This window comes from Canis lupus, chromosome 12 (genome assembly GCF_003254725.2).
Source record: "Canis lupus dingo isolate Sandy chromosome 12, ASM325472v2, whole genome shotgun sequence".
NCBI lineage: Eukaryota > Metazoa > Chordata > Mammalia > Carnivora > Canidae > Canis > Canis lupus.
In genome coordinates this window covers 62803691-62825049 of record NC_064254.1, presented here as the reverse complement: position 1 = coordinate 62825049, position 21359 = coordinate 62803691, and the positions used below count along the sequence as shown (strand labels likewise).

The 21359-nt window shown below is 42.1% G+C and overlaps 1 protein-coding gene across 5 annotated transcripts in view; it reads left to right on the top strand.

Moving 5' to 3' along the window:
• Positions 1 to 21082, top strand: part of BVES (blood vessel epicardial substance) — a 38337-nt gene extending 17255 nt beyond the window's left edge. For all 5 annotated transcript variants that reach the window (XM_025444723.3, XM_025444724.3, XM_025444726.3 and 2 more), the window contains exons 6-8: positions 1682 to 1849; positions 2944 to 3085; positions 17234 to 21082. In XM_025444723.3, the coding sequence (XP_025300508.2) occupies positions 1682 to 1849; positions 2944 to 3085; positions 17234 to 17358 (435 nt within the window). In that variant the 3' untranslated portion in view covers positions 17359 to 21082. The remainder of the gene's footprint in view (positions 1 to 1681; positions 1850 to 2943; positions 3086 to 17233) is intronic.
• The last annotated feature ends 277 nt before the right edge of the window (positions 21083 to 21359 follow it).

Genomic DNA, 21359 nt, shown 5'->3' with positions numbered 1-21359 from the left:
AATGTTTAAAAGTACAGTACACATATAAAGTGAGTGGTATTATGTGTAACTGTCATTCCCTGAAGATTCTCTACCACTTGCCCCTGTTCTATATTTGTCAAAACACTTATTGTCACCTGACGGTGTCATATTTCCTTATATATCATCAGCTTCCTTCACTGGAATGTAAGCTTCCCAGGGGCAAAGATCTTGTCTTCCTTGTCCACGTTGTAGTTTCGGTGCCTTTAACAGTGTCTAGCACAAAGTAAGTGCATAATGTATGTTGAAAGAATGAGGAGAATTTAGTTTTTTATGGATTCATAGAGCTGGTGATGCATTTCTTGAATCCAAATGTGTTTGGTTTGGGATAGTCCAACTCTTATATAATAAGTGCAAACTTTTTGTTCTAGGAATATCAACCCACTTTTTAAAGTAGCCAAACCCTCTAATTTGCTAAAGGTCAAATCGCAGCTATTGATATTAGTTGAGAAGCTGGGTTTTCCATTTGTCTCTCCTAGTAGACATAAATACCCCCTCATCAGCAAAACCGTGTTTAATTTTGTGACAAACCAAGGGGAAAGAGTGCCTTTGGAAATGTTTGCTCTGAGGCTCAGATATGATTTCATGTTAATTCAAAAACTCTTTATTAATTTACCTGGCAGGCATTGGGTTTAACGTTGAGGATATGAAAATGGATTTTGCCTTCGACAGCATTTGTGTCCATTTGTTAATTCCTTCATATGATACATATACACTGAGACCACTCTGTGTTGGAATCTGGGCATTCAGACAGGAAGATGCATAGTCCCTGCCCTCAGAGTGCCTGCTGGAGGCAGATATGTCCACAAATGAGTGTGGATTCAGTGATTTGAGTGCCATCTGAAGCTCAGAGAAAGAGTGCTAACTGATGAAAGGGGACCTGCATGGGAGGAAGGACTTCCTGACACTGTTTTAGGGGTATAACCCCTCACTCTGGAGAAAGTATTTCTTTGGAGAATCTTGAGCTCTGAGGGGTGCAATTAGTGTTTTCCACTTTTCCTGTGGAGCAGTGCTCAAGGGAGGTATGGTGTCCCAATTCTGAGCTAACTGGGGGATCTCTGTGAACCCCCACACCCTGGAGCTTGTCCTGAAAGATCATACTCAAAAAATACCTATGACAAAAGGACCCAGAGAAGGACCCTCACTAGCCATATTCCTCAGTAACAGCCTGGACTCTAAAACCAGTTCACATGAGTCCATCTTCTCATTCTCCAGTGTGTGTTTGCAAGGTTGGCTAGGCAGGTCTTTCATCTATAACTTGCCTCAGGGATCTTACCCCAATTCTTTTGCTAGAAGCCATATTCTTAAACCTCTTTTGTAATCACAAGAAGAATATTTCACAAAGAAATATTTCACCACAAATTATATGTCTAATTGGAACATTGGCCTAGTACACTCTATAGCACCAGACCTCGGAAAACAGAACAACAACAAAACGTGGGGAATTTGCTTTTAGTCTACAGATTTCTTGGTTTTAAACATGATTTTGTAATCGCTATTGAAGCTTGTGTTATAGATCTTGCTTTAATTTTACTAATATGACAAATCATTGCTATAATAATATCCACTGAATTATTCTACTCTTCCTTTCCCCCAAATAATTACAGTCATAATTCATATACACAGATGCACTTCTTTCTTTCTATGTTTGTTTTTTGGGCAGGTAACCATCATTGCAGATGATAACTGCAGATTTTTATGCTGGTCAAGAGAAAGATTAACTTACTTTCTGGAATCAGAACCATTTCTGTATGAAATATTTAGGTATCTTATAGGAAAAGACATTACAAATAAGCTCTACTCATTGAATGATCCCACCTTAAATGATAAAGTAAGTGTTTTTCTGAGTGTGTTTATTTTGTTGAGCAAATATGTATAATGAGGTATACCTCACTTTATGCAATACATATTTTTCTGAATTTTCATTAATTACTCATGTTAAGTGAAGTGGGGATGCTTGTAATTTAGAGACCCTTCGTGGGAATCCTTTCTTAAGAGCATGGAAATATTTTGTACTTATTATATGTGTCGTTACCTGGCGAGATGACTCTAAATGCCAGGGACCTCCATTTGTGGTCTCTCCTAAAGAGCCTTTTAATCAATCTAAGGAAAGTGAGTCAGAGGGAGGGAGGGACGAGGGTAGCATAGGCCAGGAAGGCAGGGAAGCAGGGAGGTAGCAACTGAGGAGAACTGACAAACTCTAGTGAGCAGGAAGTGGGCCTTTCAACGCTGGTATCTTCCAGTTTGGTACATCCTCCTGGTCAAGCCCCATTCCAGAAAGTTCATAAGTGATAAGAGAGGGATAGGAGGGAGCCTGCGCAACTCAGCAAGGAATTGCGGAGCTGTATGGGATCTTCTACGGTTTGCAATTCCATCTTCATTTCCCCACATTTTCTTAGAAGAAGATTAAAATCAGGACTGAAGAGAAATTGCAGAACATTGTTTCTATGATAAGTAATTCTCCAGGAACTATGCATACGGGTGTGTGCTCTCTCCCTCTTTTTTAAAAGATTTTTATTCATTGATTTATTCATGAGAGACACAGAGGGAGAAGCAGGCTCCCTGTGGGGAGCCCGATGAAGGACTCAATCGGAGGACCCTGGAATCACCACCTGAGCCAGTGGCTCAACCACTGAGCCACCCAGGTGTCCTGGGTGGGTGCTCTCTTAAAGTCATCTTGTGTAGGCCCTTTATCAAATTAGGTTGGTGCTTATTATTTTTCAGATTAACAAATAAGCTGATCATATAAAATTTTTGTAATGTATGTGTAGTAGTAGCTTATGATGAAAGTTATAGCTAACATTTATTGGCCGCCTACTATGTGCTGGTAGTTTTTTGTTTCAAGGAAAAAAAGAAATGGTTTTTACAAGGAATATGTGATCCGAGTCTTATAGATCTCAGAAATCTTAAAACTTTGCTTTGTAGAAGGCCAAAAAGTTGGAACACCAGCTCAGCCTGTGCACACAGATCTCCATGCTGGAAATGAGGAACAGTATAGCCAGCTCCAGTGACAGTGATGACGGCTTACACCAGTTTCTTCGGGGCACCTCCAGCATGTCCTCTCTCCGTAAGTTGTCCCAAACTGGTAATATGCCAGGATGCCACTGGATGTCATTGGAAATAGACAAATGACAACTTTGATCAGAAAAATAGCTTTGCAAGTAACCATTTGGCAACCTAAAAGGTATCAATAAAAAATACTAAGTTTATCTTGCTTTCCTTTTCCATGTTGCCCATCAGCTTAAATTTAGCATTAGAACTCTTGTTCCGATTTTAGAAATTGTTCCCTAGTGTTACCATGTACTTTTCTTAAATACTGGTTCACTAGGATAATGTGAAAGAGTCCATATGGTTTGCTAGATATTCGTCTCTTTTGTTTTCATGATTTTAGTTCAAGTGAAAGCCTAGACCCAGGAATGTGTTTAAATAAATGAGTAAATAAATGACACCAGATAACCCCTTTTATTGGTGAAGATTTTAGTGGCAAAAATCAAACTGATTGATAACACACCAGTGGTAAAGAAGTTAGGAAGTTCTTGAATGTTGCTATCTGGAGATGATAGATGTACAACCTCCACTGAAATATTACATGCCTATTAAAATTTAATGTACATGCCTTTTGACACAAATTTCACTGCTAAAGATTTACCTTGTATATATGCTCTACGGCAAATGATACCACATTAAGTGCTGTTCATTCCAGCATTTTTCTACAACTGTAAAATTCTGGGACAAATCTAAATATCTATTGGAAATAAAATTGGTAAATAAATTTTTGGTAAAAAGAAAAAAAAAAACAATGATAGGAAGCAACTGTTGGGTGTTTTACCACTGACTGTGTGAGCACCAAGAGTTAACAGGTGATTGGGTAATGGAATGTTCCTGAAGATGAAGGAGACCACCCAACACCCCTGTGAGTTATCTCATTCACACACCCACTCACCAAAAGGCAGGTTTTCCAAGATTGTCCTATAGGTTAGATCATTTTCTAACCACTTTTAAGTAACATTTTCAGACACAGATGTTAAAGATTAGTAAGTAAAATAAGAGAAACTAAATTATTTTAAGAATTATTCTAAAAATGATAATATGAGAAGAACTTTTAACAAATTCATTTGTGAGACACCTGGGTGGCTCAGTGGTTGGGCGTCTGCCTTCAGCTCAGGGCGAGATCCCGGGATCTGGGATCGAGTCCCACATTGGGCTCTTTGCACAGAGCCTGCTTCTCCCCCTGCCTGTGTCTCTGCCTCTCCCTCTGTGTCTCTCATGAATAAGTAAATAAAATCTTAAAAAAAAAACCACACACACACACATTCATTTGAAGTAGCAAAAAGTCAGACAAATTCTCCCATTGTATAAAATTAAAAACTGTTAATGTTTCCTATTGTGTGTTAATCCAAAGTAACTTCAAAGGAAATACAGGTACACATTCAACAATCCTAAATGTTTATGTAAACGATCTTGTAACTTTGGATGCTTTAGATAAATTGGATTTAAGGATGTTAAGTGTCGCATAGTCTAGAGAGGCATGAATTGGCAAAGCCACGTAATCGACGTAAACTTCCAAAGCCAAGTCTAGGCATAGAAATGTGTTGTGAAAAAAAACTAAAAAAAAAAAAAGAAAAAAAAAAAAAAAAAAAAAAAAGAAATGTGTTGTGGACCCAAAGGAGATTTCAGGAGTAACACAAATGAGAAATGGGAGATGGTTTAATCTCATTCTTTTTTTTTTTTTAAGATTTTATTTATTCATGAGAGACACAGAGACATAGGCAGAGGGAGAGCAGGACCCCTGCAAGGAGCCCGATACAGGACTCGATCCCAGGACCCTGGGATCACGACCCAAGCCAAGGCAAACGCTCAACCACTGAGCCACCCAGGTGTCCATGGTTGTATCTTATTCTAATGTGACTTTTGGAAGTACTGATTGAGGCTGTCCAAACTCTGCAATCCACTAGCATATCAAATACATTATCTGCCTTGTGGAAACAGTTTGGTGGTTAATAAGCATTTTCAAGTGGACCCAGCTTAATTGCATGTATGGTGATTATGTACTAAAAAAGGTCAGCAGAAAGGGAATTAAATAATAATAATAAATTTTTGTTTATCATCTAAATCTTTTGGGAGTAAAATAACATTTTAGGGAAAAAAAGTTTATTTAGAGTATGTTGTTTAAATAGAATTAAAACACATTTTCGAGATTAACGTTTCTGCTCTTTGTGCCACCAGATACCAGGTGGATTGATCACCTGTGTTGCGCATACAGCCCTGTATTCAAATCTTGCTCTAATAATTATTAGTTGTGGATCTAATAAGCGTGGGTTTGAGTATGGATGTGTGTGAACTGCACAACAAAGCCATGCTCATCCTTAATTCCCTTGGACTAATCCCTGTTCTGAGTTTCTTGGCTTTACTTCCTGCAGCTTAATGAAAAATATTGGTACTTGACCACCATTCTAATACTAATAATGAAGCACTTAATGCATCCTGGCATGTGATGCATCAAAAACTAGTTAGTTCTGGTTTCTCCTTCCTAGATTTTAGCTCAGAACTCCTGGAGTCTGGGGGTTTTTTGTTTGTTTTGTTTTGTTTGCCAGACCCATCAATGCCATGTACTTTCCCGTATTACAGATTACATTCCTTGTAAAACATAGGCTACAGAACCAATCTCATACGACAGTTAGGCTGAAATAACAAAATGTACCACTTTTCGAGCATGTGGTCAGTCTTAGTAAATGTGAGGTCGCTAAAACAAGTGAGCTCTTATCATTCTGGTTTCTGATGTGTACACGGAGGCAACTGTGGCAGTTACTCTCAGCAGTCGTGGCAGCTTCATGAATGCTAAGGAGAGAAGGGAACAAACATTTGTGGACAATAATAGGTATTATTTTTCAGGAACTCTCTGTACAGAGTCACAGGTAGTCTCTACCACAATCCCGCATGGAGAGGTATACTAGCTTTTGCTAGGTGGCACAGCACTAACAGTCTCCCAACCTCTGACTAGGGTGAATGAGACTGCTTTCTCGTGCATGTGTACACTGGGTGCCACTCCGGGCCCGTGGCCTCCTCAGCCTGGGATGCCAAGGAGCAGCTGCTTTCGGATGATTGCCACTCGGGGCAGAGGGAAGACAGTGATGACAGAGCCATGCGATGGCTCTGAAAGCTCCCCTAGAAGTAGTGCATGCCAATTACACTCGAGTTCTCTGGACCGGAGAAGTCACATGGCCAGAACCACCATCAGCACGTGGATCTTTAATCCTCCAGCACTGGCTGAGCGACAGCGAGCCTGTGGGGGGAGGGAAAGCAAGTATTGTGACAATAACATGGATCTACCTTAGTTTTATTTCATTTTACACATGAAGAAATTAGGAACATGGATGCTTAGTCACTTGTCCCAGTTGCACAAGGTGAGGCGTTGGGATACAAAGCTAGACACCCTGTCTGATCCATGCTGTTTGACCATATTGCTTCCCTGTTTTAAAAAGAAAAGGCAAGGGCAGCCCGGGTGGCTCAGGGGTTTGGCGCCGCCTTTGGCCCAGGGCGTGATCCTGGAGACCCAGGATCGAGTCCGACGTCGGGTTCCCTGCATGGAGCCTGCTTGTGTCTCTGTCTCTCTCTGTGTCTCTCACGAATAAATAAATAAAATCTTTTAAAAAAAGAAAAAAGGCAAAAAAATGCATATTAACAATTATCTAGTGCTTTATAGTTTACAAGTCACTTTCTTCTTTTTTTTTTTGAGCATTTATTTATTATTTATTCATGAGAGACCCAGAATGAGAGAGAGAGAGAGAGAGGCAGAGACAGAGGCAGAAGGAGAAGCGAGCTCCTTGCAGGGAGCTGGTCTCCGGTCTCGATCCTAGATGCCAGCATCACTCTCTGAGCCTAAGGCAGACACTCAACCGCTGAGCCACTCAAGTGTCCCTACAAGTCACCTTCACACCCATTCCTGTATACAGACCTGACAACTCTGCCAGCAAGGCACATTAGCTATTATTATTTACCCCTTTGCCGATAAATCCACCTAGACTCAGTGAGAAGGCAGTGTTGATCCCCAAATCACTTCTTTCTCCTACAACCTACCTCATTGGAGAAACCTACCGTCCTCTCATCCCTTCATTATGACCAAGCAATGCTGCAAAGAGGTTTTCACAGACCCGTTGATTTCCATTTCAATGAAGATTTTTGCCTTATTCATTTTACAGAGGGCTCTACATAGGAACATTTAAATTATCCAGTAATGTCCTCGGGTCATTTAGTGTTTAGTTAGCTTTCACTTTGTCTCATATGTACTTACAGAATTACAAGCAATGCTGCTCTACAAAAATTATATTTATTTTATATATTTTCCTAATGAAGCAACTTTTACATTATTCATTCTAGTCATCAACTCAAATATAGGAGTAGATTTGAATATTAAAGTCTGTGTCAACATTTCCCATAATTCTTTTTCAAGTCAGGATCAGCATGTACCCATCTCACTTGGTTGAAAAGTCTCTGAATCTCTGGGTTCCCCTTCCATCTGTGTGTATGTGTTTCTGCATTTTTGTTTTGTTTTGTCTTATAGAACATTGATTCTTAAATCAGTGAATATGAATATGAATGGCTTGAGATTCTATCTAAGATTCTGATGCAGAAGACTGGGGTGGGGCCTGGCATCCCCATGTTTAACAAGCGCCCCAGCGCTGCTGATGTGGCTGGGCCCTGAACCACACTTTGAGTAGTAAGGAGTAGGGTTTCCTTCCAACAGTCTGGAACTTTGCTGATTACAGCCCCATTGTGGTGATTAAGATGTTTCTTGTATTTCCAATTTACTGGTAGGTAGATCTACAGGTGGATAGATTCTGATGAAGGCACGAAAAGAAATTGCTGCTGATCCCATGTCTTACATGTGCTCTCTATTTACATATGTCAGATGATGCTAAATCCAGAGCAAGATCTCTCCTCTTTGCCACACAGCCTCTGTATTCCACATCAAATTATCACTTTAAAGACAAGAAAGTAATGAGACAGTCTGAGAAAAATTGCTTTCTACCTCTTTATTCAGTAGCCCATAATCCTATTAACTCTTTTTCACTTTCCTGTTGCTTCATTTACTTGCTTCATGTTGGGAAGTGTGATTGTGAAACAGAAGGACCAGAAAGGACGAGCCGTGCAGGGCATGTGGGAAGGATTGCATGCCCTCATATGGATGTGAGCTCTCTTCTCTCTGCTCCTGGACCAACGTGCTCCTCAGGGTGCCTTGCCATCTTCATTTCCTTATGAGGTTTAGCTCCTATGTGTAATTCAGACACCACACACACACACATACGTACAGATTGATTATACTTGGCAGGTCCATCACTGATAAGCGGTGCCAGGCACAGACGTCACAGGCAACAGGAGGACATATTATGTTTCCTTAAAAGTCATAGAATTTTATTTTAGTTAATTGGGGTTAAATAACCTATTGTTAGTTTTTTTTTTTTTTAAGGATTTTATTTATTTATGAGAGGCACAGACATAGGCAGAGGGAGAAGCAGGCTCCCTACAGGAAGCCTGATGTGGGATTCAATCCCGGGTCCCGAGATCACACCCTGAGCTGAAGGCAGATGCTCAACCACTGAGCCACCCCGGCGTCCCAGTTAGTTTGTTTTTTAAATCCTGAAGCATTATAGGCAATGCATTCTATTGGAACTCATCTTTGAAGGCTTTTGTTAGTTTAAACCATGTATTTTTTCCAGAAATTATCATTAAAATTTATGATTTTTAAAGACACTATGAAATATTTACTTATGAAAGATGTCTTACTGAGAAAAAAAGTCTTTCAGATGTTTTTTGTTATTAATGTCAGGATGACATTCTGGACGATCTACTGGTTTCATATGACCTAGTTGCACAAATACGCTTTAAGGTAGCTTACGTCTGGTTAGTATTCTTATCTCTAAAGGCTAGCAGTGTACCTGACATAATGAGTTTCTCTTGACTATCTTACCCATTTATTTACCTGGAAAGATACAAAAACCAATACAGCATTCTTAGTTCCAAGGCTGGTTTCATGAAATAACCTGTTCAACTCAATTTGTCTTCCATTTGCCCTATGAACAGTTGTAGATGAATAAATAAGTGTTACATGAATCATATGGAGAAGTAGAGAGGAGGTGTGATCAAGCCCCGGGAATACTGAGGGAACAGTTCTCAGACCCATCAAGACAGCTCGACAAAAAGCAGTGCCCCCACTTTGTACAGAAATAAGGAGCAGCTTAGGGAGGTTATGTAACCAGGTCAAAATCACTGGGTTCGCTCTGAAACAAGTGATGAATTTGTTGTAAGTTCCTGTTTTGCTTTTTTACCCTACAGGTATCCATATCCATTTGGGAGTGTAAATTTGTTTAGGGATGTTCAGCCACTGCTATCGCAGCTGACACTCCTGACCACGTTCATTCATGTTCTCATTTAATCTTCACACCCACTCAATCAGATTGGTGTGGTATTTTCCCCTTTTAGGGTTGAGAAATACGACATTTATCTTCTCTGGGTCCTTGGTCCCCCAGCCAGTAGGGACTGTGCTCTCTGACTCCCGAACTCCTGTCATCACCAATCCGTTTGCTGCCCTCTATCCTTTCATGGTATTTTCTCTGTAAAATGATAATAAAGGGATTTTATACATTAACATATTTTTAAACTTTTAATAACAAATTTAAAAATTCACAAGTTAATATATACACACAGATAACAAATGGCATAAAAAAAAATCTTTCAATGAAAACAACTGACCCCCTCCAACTTAATTGCTTAATGAGAGCAATCACATTGGAACAATTTTTTGTTCAAAATGCTAAATAATGTCCTCTTGTTTATGGATTTATCCACTTAATGTTTATCTACTGACCTAACTTAGCTCACTTTTAACTCCCTTCCCCCTTCTCACTTTGGTAATATCACTAGTTTTTATTCTCTTATTATTTACCTTTGTAACATTAAATAATACACTTACACTTCCATTTTGTTTTCTCTATGTAGCATTTTTCTAATTCTTTCCCTTTCTACCTTGTTACATTGTGGTGGGTCTCTTCATTAACTTTTAAACAATCAAGATTTATAACAAGTATATTCTGTTATCTCCCTTTTTTTCAAAATATTTCTAGCCTCTTATTCATTCTTTTAGTTGAAATCCAGTTTGTTTCTTTAAATAAAAAAAAAAAAAGATTTTATTTATTTATTCATGAGAGAGAGAGGGAGAAGCAGGCTCCATGCAGGGAGCCTGATGTGGGACCCGATCCCAGGACTCCAGGATCACGCCCTGGGCTGAAGGCAGGTGCTAAACCACTGAGCCACTCAGGAATCCCCCAATTTGTTTCTTCTTAAAGTCTTTGAGCAGTTGTTTCATATTTGAGCCATACCTTTCCATACTGCTTTTTGTCTTTATAGATATTTCTAGTTGCCTTTCTTTTTCCTCATCCTTGCTTTTTTTTTTTCTTATATCTCTACTCAGTACATCAATTCTGTGTCCCCTTTTTCTCAGAGATTTTGCTCACAGAAACTTCCATTCTTCTGTCTCCTCCTGGACTAGTTGTTCTCTGGGTCTGTGCACAGCTGCCATCCTATAACTGCTTCCCTGTTCTCCTGAATTTATTCACCATCCACATGATGTTACAGCTTTCTCTTTGTGGGCAGGAAGGACTTCCACTGTTCCTTGGCTGCACACACCTGTTGCCATGCAGCTCAGTGCCCTGACCACCCATGTGAGTAGTTAAAAATTGATCTGGAAATGACCTGTAGGGCAAGAGAAAACCTCCTCATGGGAACCACTAACCACCTTCAACCTCTCTATTTGCTGTAATTTGTACACTTCTTTGGTTGAGTCCTTCAATGCTGGTGTTAAATTTCTCTAAGGGAAATTAAGTATAAAAGCTATACCTACCCTTGATCTTTATTTTTCAGAAAGTTTCAATCCAATCTCTTCAATTAAAAAAATCTTATACATACGCAAGGCAGAAAAAGGGATGATAATCCTCTCTAGCAACGAAGCCATTAAATCCTTCCCTACCCCCATTCATCAAAAATCATATAATCTAATTAAAATTCTAAACCCTTTGTAAGGTTTTTAATTACTTGCTAAAGCAGTCGGCCAGATGGTTAAACATAATAAAAATAAGAACACTTTGAAAGGAATGAGGAAAATGTCATCAAAGTTAATGGAATAAAGGGGAAAAAAGTCATATAACATTATATTGGATAGTTTACAAAAGTGTTCCCCCTTCATCAAAAATGTGTTTCTTAAGCAGAGAGAAAAGTCACTTGATAAATGTCATATCAGGATATTCTGTTTATTTGGAGATCAAACTCGAGGTTGCTTATTCATTCTCTGGAACAGGTGTGACCTTCACTCTGGATTTAAGAACAACAAATATGTCTGTTTACTTTGACTTGCTAAGAGATGCCCTCAGGCCCTCATGTAATTAGAAGCACACCGAAATAGAATCAGCTTAATAAGGATAGGATTCTGTCAAAGGGAATTTCTCTTTCCTAATTTTTCACTACTCTGGATACCAGAATTTTGACTGTTAGGTATGAACTCCTCAGTCTGCATGGAAAAAGGCTTCCTGTGGTTCTTTGACTCAAGACCTCAGGAAGCCAGGAAAGGGTCTGGTTGGGGGGCAGGCTAAGCTTGTCCTCCACTGAAGTCCCTGACTTGCTTGCACTTGCAGGCGACAACCCGCAGGATGCACAGTGGGCCTCAATCCAAAGTCCTTTCCTCCTCAGCTAGGATCCAGAACTAGCTGCTGTCTGAGCAGATCTGCTGAGGACTCTACTTCCTAGATCCGAATCTTCCAGTGGACATCCACAGCGTTGTCACCCCCAGTGACCTGGCAGGAGGGGAAGGGTCCACTGTTGGGTTCAAGGCTCTTACTGCTAAGCCTCCATCTTCTACATGGGCTCAGAGCTCGTATTTTTGAGTTTTTCTTTCTTACCCTTAGGATTGCTGCCTGGTGCTGCCATTCTCTCTCTCAGCTGAACGCACTGAATGGCCCTTAACTTCTCTGTGTTCTATTATGAAATTCTGAACCCCCCTGAGAAAGCCTGCTCTCTTGCAAAGACAGCTTTTGATGAAGCCATTGCTGAACTTGATGCCCTCAATATAACAAAGACTATGTATGAAAAACCCACTGCTAACATCATACTCAATGTACAGCTCAGAGGAAATTCTGTGCCTTCTCAGTGCCTTGGTATCCATGGAAGGGATGGAGAAGTCTTTTTGACAGATTTTTTTTTGCCACTTGGTATAATACGAAACATCCCCAAACAACAGTAACTCTTACATAACTGTTTAACAATTTCACACCTGATAAATCTGGATTGCAGTTCAGTCTGAGCCTATTTGTTTTACATACTTTTATGATAAGCTGTGTTAATTGGCACCCAGAGCCAAGTAGAAGATGATTATAGCTAATAGCGAAAAATAATGCTAATTAGCTCTTCTTCATTATAATGAATACTGAAGGATATAGTTAACCACTTCTGTTTCCCAACTGTAAAAGTGGTTCGAATAGAAGGATAGAAATCAGCTTTCTGGAAAATTTATGGGTATGGAATTATTTGCCTGCTTAGAATGTGGAATAAGTGAAAAGTAAAGCATTATACAGAGGTCATGTACCTCATAGTAATGTCCTTGAGGGACAAAAGTAATTTGAAAAAGCACTTAAGCTAAAGATAAGCTCAATTTCTTCCTCCCTCCTCTCCTCCTGCTCTTACATCGAGGTGAGTTTGGGCCTCCTGGGCAAACTTCTGATGATGCATCAGTGCATAAAATTAATGAAAAAACCAGGCAAACTTGTAGAAAATATCTATTAATGTTCAACTTGTAAAACGTAAGATAGTTCCTTGAAGCAGAGTATTCTCTCTCTCTCTCTCTCTCTTTTTATAGTTTTTGGGAGTTTTGTTGTTCACGCTCCAAATTTGGCTTAGATTTATTAGTAGGCAAAGAAATTGTTTCTAGCAGCATAGTGATGGTGACTGAGTCTTTCCACAGAACCAGCGGCTCTCCCCGAGGTTAGAGAGCATCAGGTGTAGGGCAGGTGAGCGCCCGGCTCCCTGACTTTCTTCTGGCTGTGACAGTGACAGATCCGCAGGTGGACCAGGTGAACATCACACTTGGCCTTCAGTGGGCCAGGAGTCCCAGGCCAACTGAGGTTGGGACAAAGTGTGGGTGCTCTCTGTGACTCTGAGTCCTGTGGGGGGGTCAGGCAGCCAGCTGGCACCGCGAGGCTTCCAGTGGTTCCCTGTGGCCTTCCAATGCGTCAGCGGTAGAGACAGGGCAACAAGGTGCCACCGTGGGAACCCTCACCGGAGGGGCCTGCGGGCCCTACCCCAGCCCCAAAGCCTGAAATGAGAGTGGATCTAGGATCCTGTGAAAAGAACATGAGTAGGAATATTCCATCTTGCTGGGCTGTTAGGGCCACCAGTTTGTCCTGCGAGAATATCTTGCCAAGGTGGGTCACCCAGTCTCCCCCACTCTGCTTTATTTACAGGTTGTCCAGGTTGTCTTTGCTTTAGCTTCTGAGTATAAGGTAGAAAAATAGGGACATCGGGTGACTCAGTGGTTGACTGTCTGCCATTGGCTCAGGTCATGATCTCAGGATCCTGGGATTGAGTCCCGCATCGGGCTCCCTTCGTGGAGCCTGCTTCTCCCTCTGCCTGTGTCTCTGCCTCTCTCTCTCTCTCTCTCTCTCTCTTTCTCTGTGTCACTCATGAATAAATAAATCTTTAAAAAAAATAATACTTGTTTTCCAGTATGGGACAGGGGCATATACTTGTGATCGCAATGAAATACGGAATGTGGAAGGGCTCTAGGGCTGTAGGGAATAGAATCTCCCCACATAAGGAATTAGGGAAGACTCCGATGAAGAAGTGGGGTTTGATCTCAACCTTGAGGAATGGGTGGGAATTTGATGGGCAGGGATGGAAATGGAGAGGCCACTCCAGGTGGGGCGAATAGCGAGAGAAGAGGGAAGGGATGAGTTAGATTTGGGGAGCAGCGAGTTTGCCAGCAGCTTGGACTGGAAGAGGAAGGGAGCCCGACTTGGAGACCCCTGGAAGTCACCCCAGGACTGTGGGTGATTCCTGCATTACTGTGTTTTTCATACTATATGGTAAGCACCACAGCTCTTCCTTGGCCCCAACAAACGTAGCGGGGACTGGATAAATTCAGGGAAGTTGAAAGTTCTTAGGTTTTCACCAGGTCATTTCCAGTTGGATTGGGTCGCCTCTTCCTTCTCTCTCAGTGGGAAAATGCACCTACTGGTGATGGGGCTGAGAGGGCAGAGAACATGTTGGCCCCAATCTAGCCAGCAGCCGCAGAATGCTAAGGAATGTCACTCCTGCTTTGATAGATGGGCTAAAAACCTGAGCAATTAGTCCCAGTCCCCCAGTCAAAATAAACTGGGTGTGTTTCTTCTATGTGTGTCCTTCTACAATGACGTCTGAATGCTCTACATTATTGATTGGGTTTGATGCTCTTAGACATGCCGTCTTGTTGTTTGTTCTGGGAGTTTTTACTTGATTGCAAATACTCAGCCTAAGTTAATGTTTCATGAGGCTCAGTCCTAACTTGAGGATAGATATATGATGGAAGCCATAGCTATTTTTTTAAGCCAATTTTGCTGCACTTGGGGGCAGTTTAGATTGAGAAGCCCCAACTCCTACTCAAGTACAAGTCCCGCTTGTTTTTATTTGCCATTCCTACAGGCGATAATGAATTTTAACAAAATTTCTAATTAGTTAGGCCATCGCCCTCCAAAGGCCATATGAATAACTCATTTTATTACCTTACAAACTGACAAAACGATTATTACATCCCAGGCACTGATGTAAGGACGATACCGATATTAAGCCACTCGGGCCTCTTGACGACCATACGAAGTGGGTCATAGCACTATTCCTGTTTGACAGAGAAGGAAGAGGAGGCATGGAGAAGTGAAGTACCTCGCCCAAGATCACACAGAGCATTCCTTGGCACTTGAGCAAATTGGAAGCTGTGTTTGGTGGTTGTGCTGGTATCTGTCACACAGAGAAGACTTGCGCGGGCGATTCTGACATGCTGTGTGCCCCATGACAGGATGGTGTTCCTGGATCCTTTTAATAGGGGCTTATTTTCTATAGTTTAACGTCAATAGTTGTCTTTTAAGAAACTCAGTGTTTTAATTGACTGTAAGTGCTTGATAGTGAACAGTTTCCATGTATGTACAGTGAACACATGAATGATACCAAAGTCCAGGCCAGTCTAATAATATCTCTTTTTTTTGGTTGGAAGATGTGGCTTTTGGGAGTAGCATCTCCCTAGTCCATGACTGGAGCCATACATCTCATCATAAGCATTTAGTGGCATTTTCTATGTGCCCAGCGCCCTGCTGAGTACATGACATGATTATTTTATCATCCAGCAATACCACTAGGCAGGCCCTGGGAATATTTCCTCTTTTTCTTTTTTTAAATTTATTTATTTGAGAGAGGGAAGGACAGAGGATAGAGAGCGCAAGTGGGGAAGAAAGGGAGAAGCACATGCGGGGCTGGGTCCAGGGCCCTGGAATCACAACCTGAGCTGAAGGCAGGTGCTTAACCCACTGAGCCACCCAGGTGCCTGGATGAGGAAACTGAGGCCTAGAGAGGCTCAGTAAGGGAGTGTAGATCACAGCTAGGAAGCTGCAGAGCAGGGTTTGGGACCTGGGGACCTCTCCCACTTGCCCACTGCATCTGCTGCCCGCTGCTGACTCTTCCAGGGAATTAACGGCTGATCTTGGTCAACCTCTCGTAGCAGGTCGGCTTCCTGGCTTAGGAGGGCCCCCTCTACCCTCCTTTGCTCTATACCAAGTATTTGAAGAGTCGGGGTTCACCCATCATTCTTCATTATCAATAACCTTAGGCCCTGGGGATCCCTGGGTGGCTCGGTGGTTTGGCACCTGCCTTTGGCCCAGGACGTGGTCCTGGAGACCCAGGATCGAGTCCCACAGCAGGCTCCCTGCATGAAGCCTGCTTCTCCCTCTGACTGTGTCTCTGCCTGTCTCTCATGAATAAATAAATAAAATCTTAAAAAAAAAAATAACCTTAGGCCCGGCCTGAGTTCAGTATTTGCGGATTCCGTGTTAGTGCAATGCCAGCCCCGCGCGGCTATGGGCAGGACAGACAGAGACCAGGACAGAATGAATCCTGACGTTGAATGTGGGGACTTTGTGGAGGGGAGTTTATGCCAGCCAGGGAGCTGCTCATCAAGCACCTTGAGAAGTCTGTGCACCTGTTTATAATAACTTCTACTCTTTTAAACCATATTTTTTTCTGTATCTATCACGGTGTCGCTTATGTGGTAGATGCTCAATAAGCATTTGGCGAATGCGGGACAAATGAGGGACTGACTGAGTCATTTATTACTTGGCTCCTTGGATATAAAAGGCTTTAAGGATGTCCCTGCCCCCTCTGCTACTTGGGATTGTATTTCTTTCTTTTTTTTAAATATTTTATTTATTTATTCATGAGAGACACACAGAGAGAGGCAGAGACACAGGCAGAGGGAGAAGCAGGCTCCCCGCAGGGAGCCCGATGTGGGACTCGATCCCAAGACCCCAGGATCACGACTGAGCCAAAAGCAGACGCTCAACCACTGAGCCACCCAGGTGTCCCCAGGATTGTATTTTCTTCACCTGGGTTTTCCTCCCTGTGTGCCTGGACTCCTCCCCTCCCCCCATCTCTCCTCTCACCCCTCCTTTTCCCATAACAGCCCAGGAAGAAGTGGCTGGACAGACTGCTGTTTAAGGCAGTGCTACAGGTGATGTCAGCTTCCATAGCTTTAGGATGGAACTATTCTTCAGGGAAATGAGGAGGTAAATCAGCTTTTGAGGAACTCAAGTCGCCGTGTACGATATTAATGTAGGAACATGCATTCCGAGTCCTAATCAGACTTTAGGGCAACCCCCTGGAAACTGCATGTGTCGGAGAAGCTTATATCATCCACACACATGCAGTGGGATCCATTCTACGTCTGTTCTCACACCTGAGAATCATTTCTTGACTTCGCTGTGTTATTCAAACGCAGAGTTGAAAATGCAAAATTTAGGGAAATTGCATTCCTTGTACTAGTGATAGATTCTCAGAGAGTTTTACTTTCCAGTTGGAGTGTGTAATTGCTACATGATACCAACATCAGGGCGGGCTAGAATTTAAGTGGTTTTCCTTTCTGTGTCTTCGACAGATGTGCCATCCCCACACCAGCGGGGCTCTGCCAAGATGAAGCCAATAGAAGAAGGGGTGGAAGATGACGACGAGGTCTTTGAGCCCGTGTCTCCAAATGCATTGAAAGTCCATCAGTTGCCTTGATCAGAGACACTGAGGTCAAGTGACCGAGACGGAAATTTGTCTTGAAGAGATCCTGAAAAATACCAGCACTTTGTCGTGGCTTAGTGATTACCCGGCTCTCGCCCTGGTAGTCTGAGGGCAGGATAGCGAGGAAGGGTGGAAAAAATGGGAAGGTTATTTCAGCTCCCCTTTTTTATTGATCAGCTTTTTATGCAATTGTTTTCCTGAGCCTCCTGACTAAACCTAGTTCTATTTTTGAGATACGTATCTTCACAGTGTTTTCTAGGTGTATTATTGTTTTCGCTCAGCACCCTGTCAATGCAAAAATGCCTTTTCACTGATTTTTTTTCTGAGTTGTGGTTCATTTTCCTCACAGTTCCTCTCCACCGTGGCAATGGGGTCATCCATTTGATAGTTGTAACCAACAGTAGAAGTTTGAAATTGAGGTTGAGGTATCATTAAAAAGCAGGGAGTCTCAGGCCTTGAATTGTTAGCTGGAAATTTTTAAAGAAAGATGTGATTTGACCAGCGTTTATTTTTTTTCTCCCAGGCCAGACACACTGCTCCGCTAGATCACCTTACGTATCTGGGCATTGTGTAGATGGCTTGATAATGAGCAAAACTCATCAGACTTTGCTCACATTACCCGCATATTATGCTGTGTGTAATCGGGTCTGAAACCAAAGCTGGAAAGATAACAGATGGAAGCAGTCCTGAGCTCAGCTTGACCTTCAGGAAAACTCAACTTACCTGTGATTTGGAGCCATCTTGTCCCACACACGCCGGTATGGGCGACACTTTGGGGTAGGGAGTCATGTGCCCAAGCAAATGTCACAGAATGAGGTGATTGAAAGAGCATTTTCGTTCTGTGATCGGTATTCTGAGGTTTCAGACTGTTCCTCCAGAGCCAGAGCTGTCTCTTTAAAATGTGTGCCGGATACCCAGTGCCAGGTTTGCGAATGTGGACACAGCTTTGTGGGCAATTTCCATAAGCTGTGCCGAGGGCACCCACCTTAGATGGTGTGTGAGGGCTTTGACTGTAAATCTCTCTTTTCTACCAGAATCGTGTTTCAGGACACAGTGGTATTTGGCTGGTGGGAAATGAGATGTTTGCCGAAATCATCATACTGGTCATTGTGACTGTGCCACTCAATTGGGTGAAGCCTGTAGATCGACTACGTGACATCATACATACATAGTGTTGATTTTCATTCACTAGACCCAACTTGAGTCAGTCCCCTATTATATATATTAAATGGCTAAGAAAAGTTCCGAATGAAATTACTTTCAGGTAAGCTGAGCCAAAGGCAGCCTATCTTGCCAACTTGCCAAGAGGTGATTTCTGTCAGAGAAAGTAGATAAGCTACTCTAGGGTCACCTCACTTTCCTAAACCCTTTTTTTTTTTTTTTTTTTGGCCAATTAGTTTAGTAATTTCACTTGAGTTAAATTTACACGCTCGGGTCATTCACTAAGAGAATTTCCACAGGCTGGGAATCCAGCTCCTAACATCCTTATCACATGTTGCCGTATTAACATCACAGTGGAAAGGCTGATTTCACTTCACTAGTAGAGTGGTTTCTTCAGTTTTCTAAATTATAAATATATTTTGGGGAAATGAAGCACAGGTGAATGACTTAGCCTTGGCTCTAGGATTGTAAAGATTCATTGGGTTGAACCAGCCCTCCCTGTGCCTGAGACCACACGTGCGGGTAACTGTAACGTAACGGCGCTGGTATGGCTTCCCTCTAACAGCCCGAGAGAGGTCGTGTAGACCATTTAGTTCACACAAGCATAAGACTAATTTGCCAAATCACTCTACAGAGTAATTAGATATTCCACTCTTCCCCGAATGGAAAGTCATTTTAGATTCTGCTGAGGCCACGTTTTTAATGTTCTGTGGATCCTCAAAAGCTTGGGATTTCCCTAGCCTGACCCATCTCCAGATGTGTCTGACTTTGTCAAGCTGAGACAGTGGAAAGGGGAGGGGGTCATCTCTTAACTGTCAACCTGCAGGTGTTTAGAGGTTATTTTCTGTAGCGCTGGGACCAAGCATGTGTAAAGGCACACCGCTAAAACTAGATGACAGGAATTCATTTAGTGTTTTTATTAAAACCCATGTGTGCGTGTGCACACCCATCAGTGTTTTTCATAACAAAGATCATAATCTCGAGCTTAGGAATCTTAAAAGAGCCACTTAGCCTGAATGGGAAACATGAAACTATTTTTTAAATACACACCTCTAAGAAAGACAATGAGACTCGGAGAAAAGGAGAAACAAGCCGCCGAGCAGCCCTCCCACATAGACTTGATAGCAAAAGAGCAGATAAGGAAACAGAGAAGAGTTCTTAGTGTAAGATCTCCTGTGGATGGCTTGGGGTTCATTTATACAAGTGAACAAGCGCATCTTTGTGTAAGGCGTAAATCCATAGACAAAAAAAAACCACGTTTGTTGCCAAAGCCACCAATAAGATGCTTCCTGTGTTTTTTGGTGTCCCCTTAGCTTTGTGACCAAGGTTCAGAAGATGGTCTGCAAAAATCAATCTATATCTAACCCCAAATCTACTGTTTAAATGTAACATCAAGTCTGTTGTGTGAATCGGGAGTGTAACATTTATACCAGGATGTATGTGTCATTTGTAGTGTTTTGAAAGCCCTCATGTTTATATTTATAAAATGACAGCACAGATACTATATAGAAACTCAGTGATGTTTATATATCTTGAATCAGTAATAATGGGTGCTATATAATTGCCAGTGACCATCCGTTGCTTTCCGGGATCGTTTCCACTTGTCCCTGTGGCTCACTTGCCCCTTCATCATTGGGCACCATTTGTGTTTTGCTGCCAATAGTGTGCGCACTGGGAGACACCCCCTTCTTCGTATCTGGTTCTCCTTCCGCATATCTGCAGCTATTCTGATTTTCTAATTGGGAACTGCCGATTCCTGCCTCCCAAGTCCTATTATAGCCCCAAAGGTAGAGCCTCTCGGATGTTGGGAAAAAAATCTTTGGGGAAAGTTGGTGCGGCCAGGTAACGACTCAGGGTGAGGTGGCGCCCAGCAAGCCCTTGGGCGTGCGGGTCAGCGTGTGCATGCCCGAGCCCTGCTCAGTGCCCTCCTCCCTGCAGACCCCAGGGAGCAGCTCTGAGGACTCCCAGTTGTTTATTTCTTTTGTCCATTTCTTTGGACATTTCTAGAAGCTGCTTTGTCAGAAACCTCTGACCTTGCCATGCCTCCATTCCCCCACCCTTGTTTTGCAAACCTGGTTTCCCAACCTCTTTTTCTAATTTTTTCCATCTAAAGTGATTAGAAATTCCCACCTATTCAATTCAAGTTCAATTCAAGGGACAGGACACTGTGTAGGGAACTCCAGGCTGCAGTGTAGTCACCGCTTCAGTCTGGCTCCAGGGATGATACGTTTTCTCACCGACAGCCATTCTTTGATTCTCACAGGAGCCCACATACCTTGTGTGTAACAATATATTGTGTCATTTAAGAAATCTGCTTTTAAGTTCCATTTATAGGTTTTTCTGTTATATTTGCAACCTAGTTTTAAAGTACACAGGGATTTTATGAATGCTTTATACAGACACATTTGTAGGAAACCCATTCTTTCTGTTTTTAGGTGCCATTGACGTTGGTAACATTTACTTTATAGTCAATTTACATTTTGTCTGCAGAGCCTTATAGTTTAAAATATCTTCATAGATTGTCATTTGATCAAATAAATTTCTTACTTAGAAAATACGCGTTATCTTGATTTCATTCCTCTTACCAATAGCTGATTTGCTCTGACTCCATGCCTGAAGGAGGGGGTTGGTTCATTTACCCCCAGGTTGTGGGAGCTGCTCTGGTTGACCAAGGGGGTGGTCTTGGGTCAGTTCCACGTAATTTCAGAGCTCTGTCATCTTGGCTGCCTTTCGGCCCCAAGAGGCAGCAAGACGGTTTTGACTGGATGCGGCAACTTGAGAAGCCTTCAGATGTCACTGTAGGGATCCATAGATTGCAACTTTTCATTGCCCTC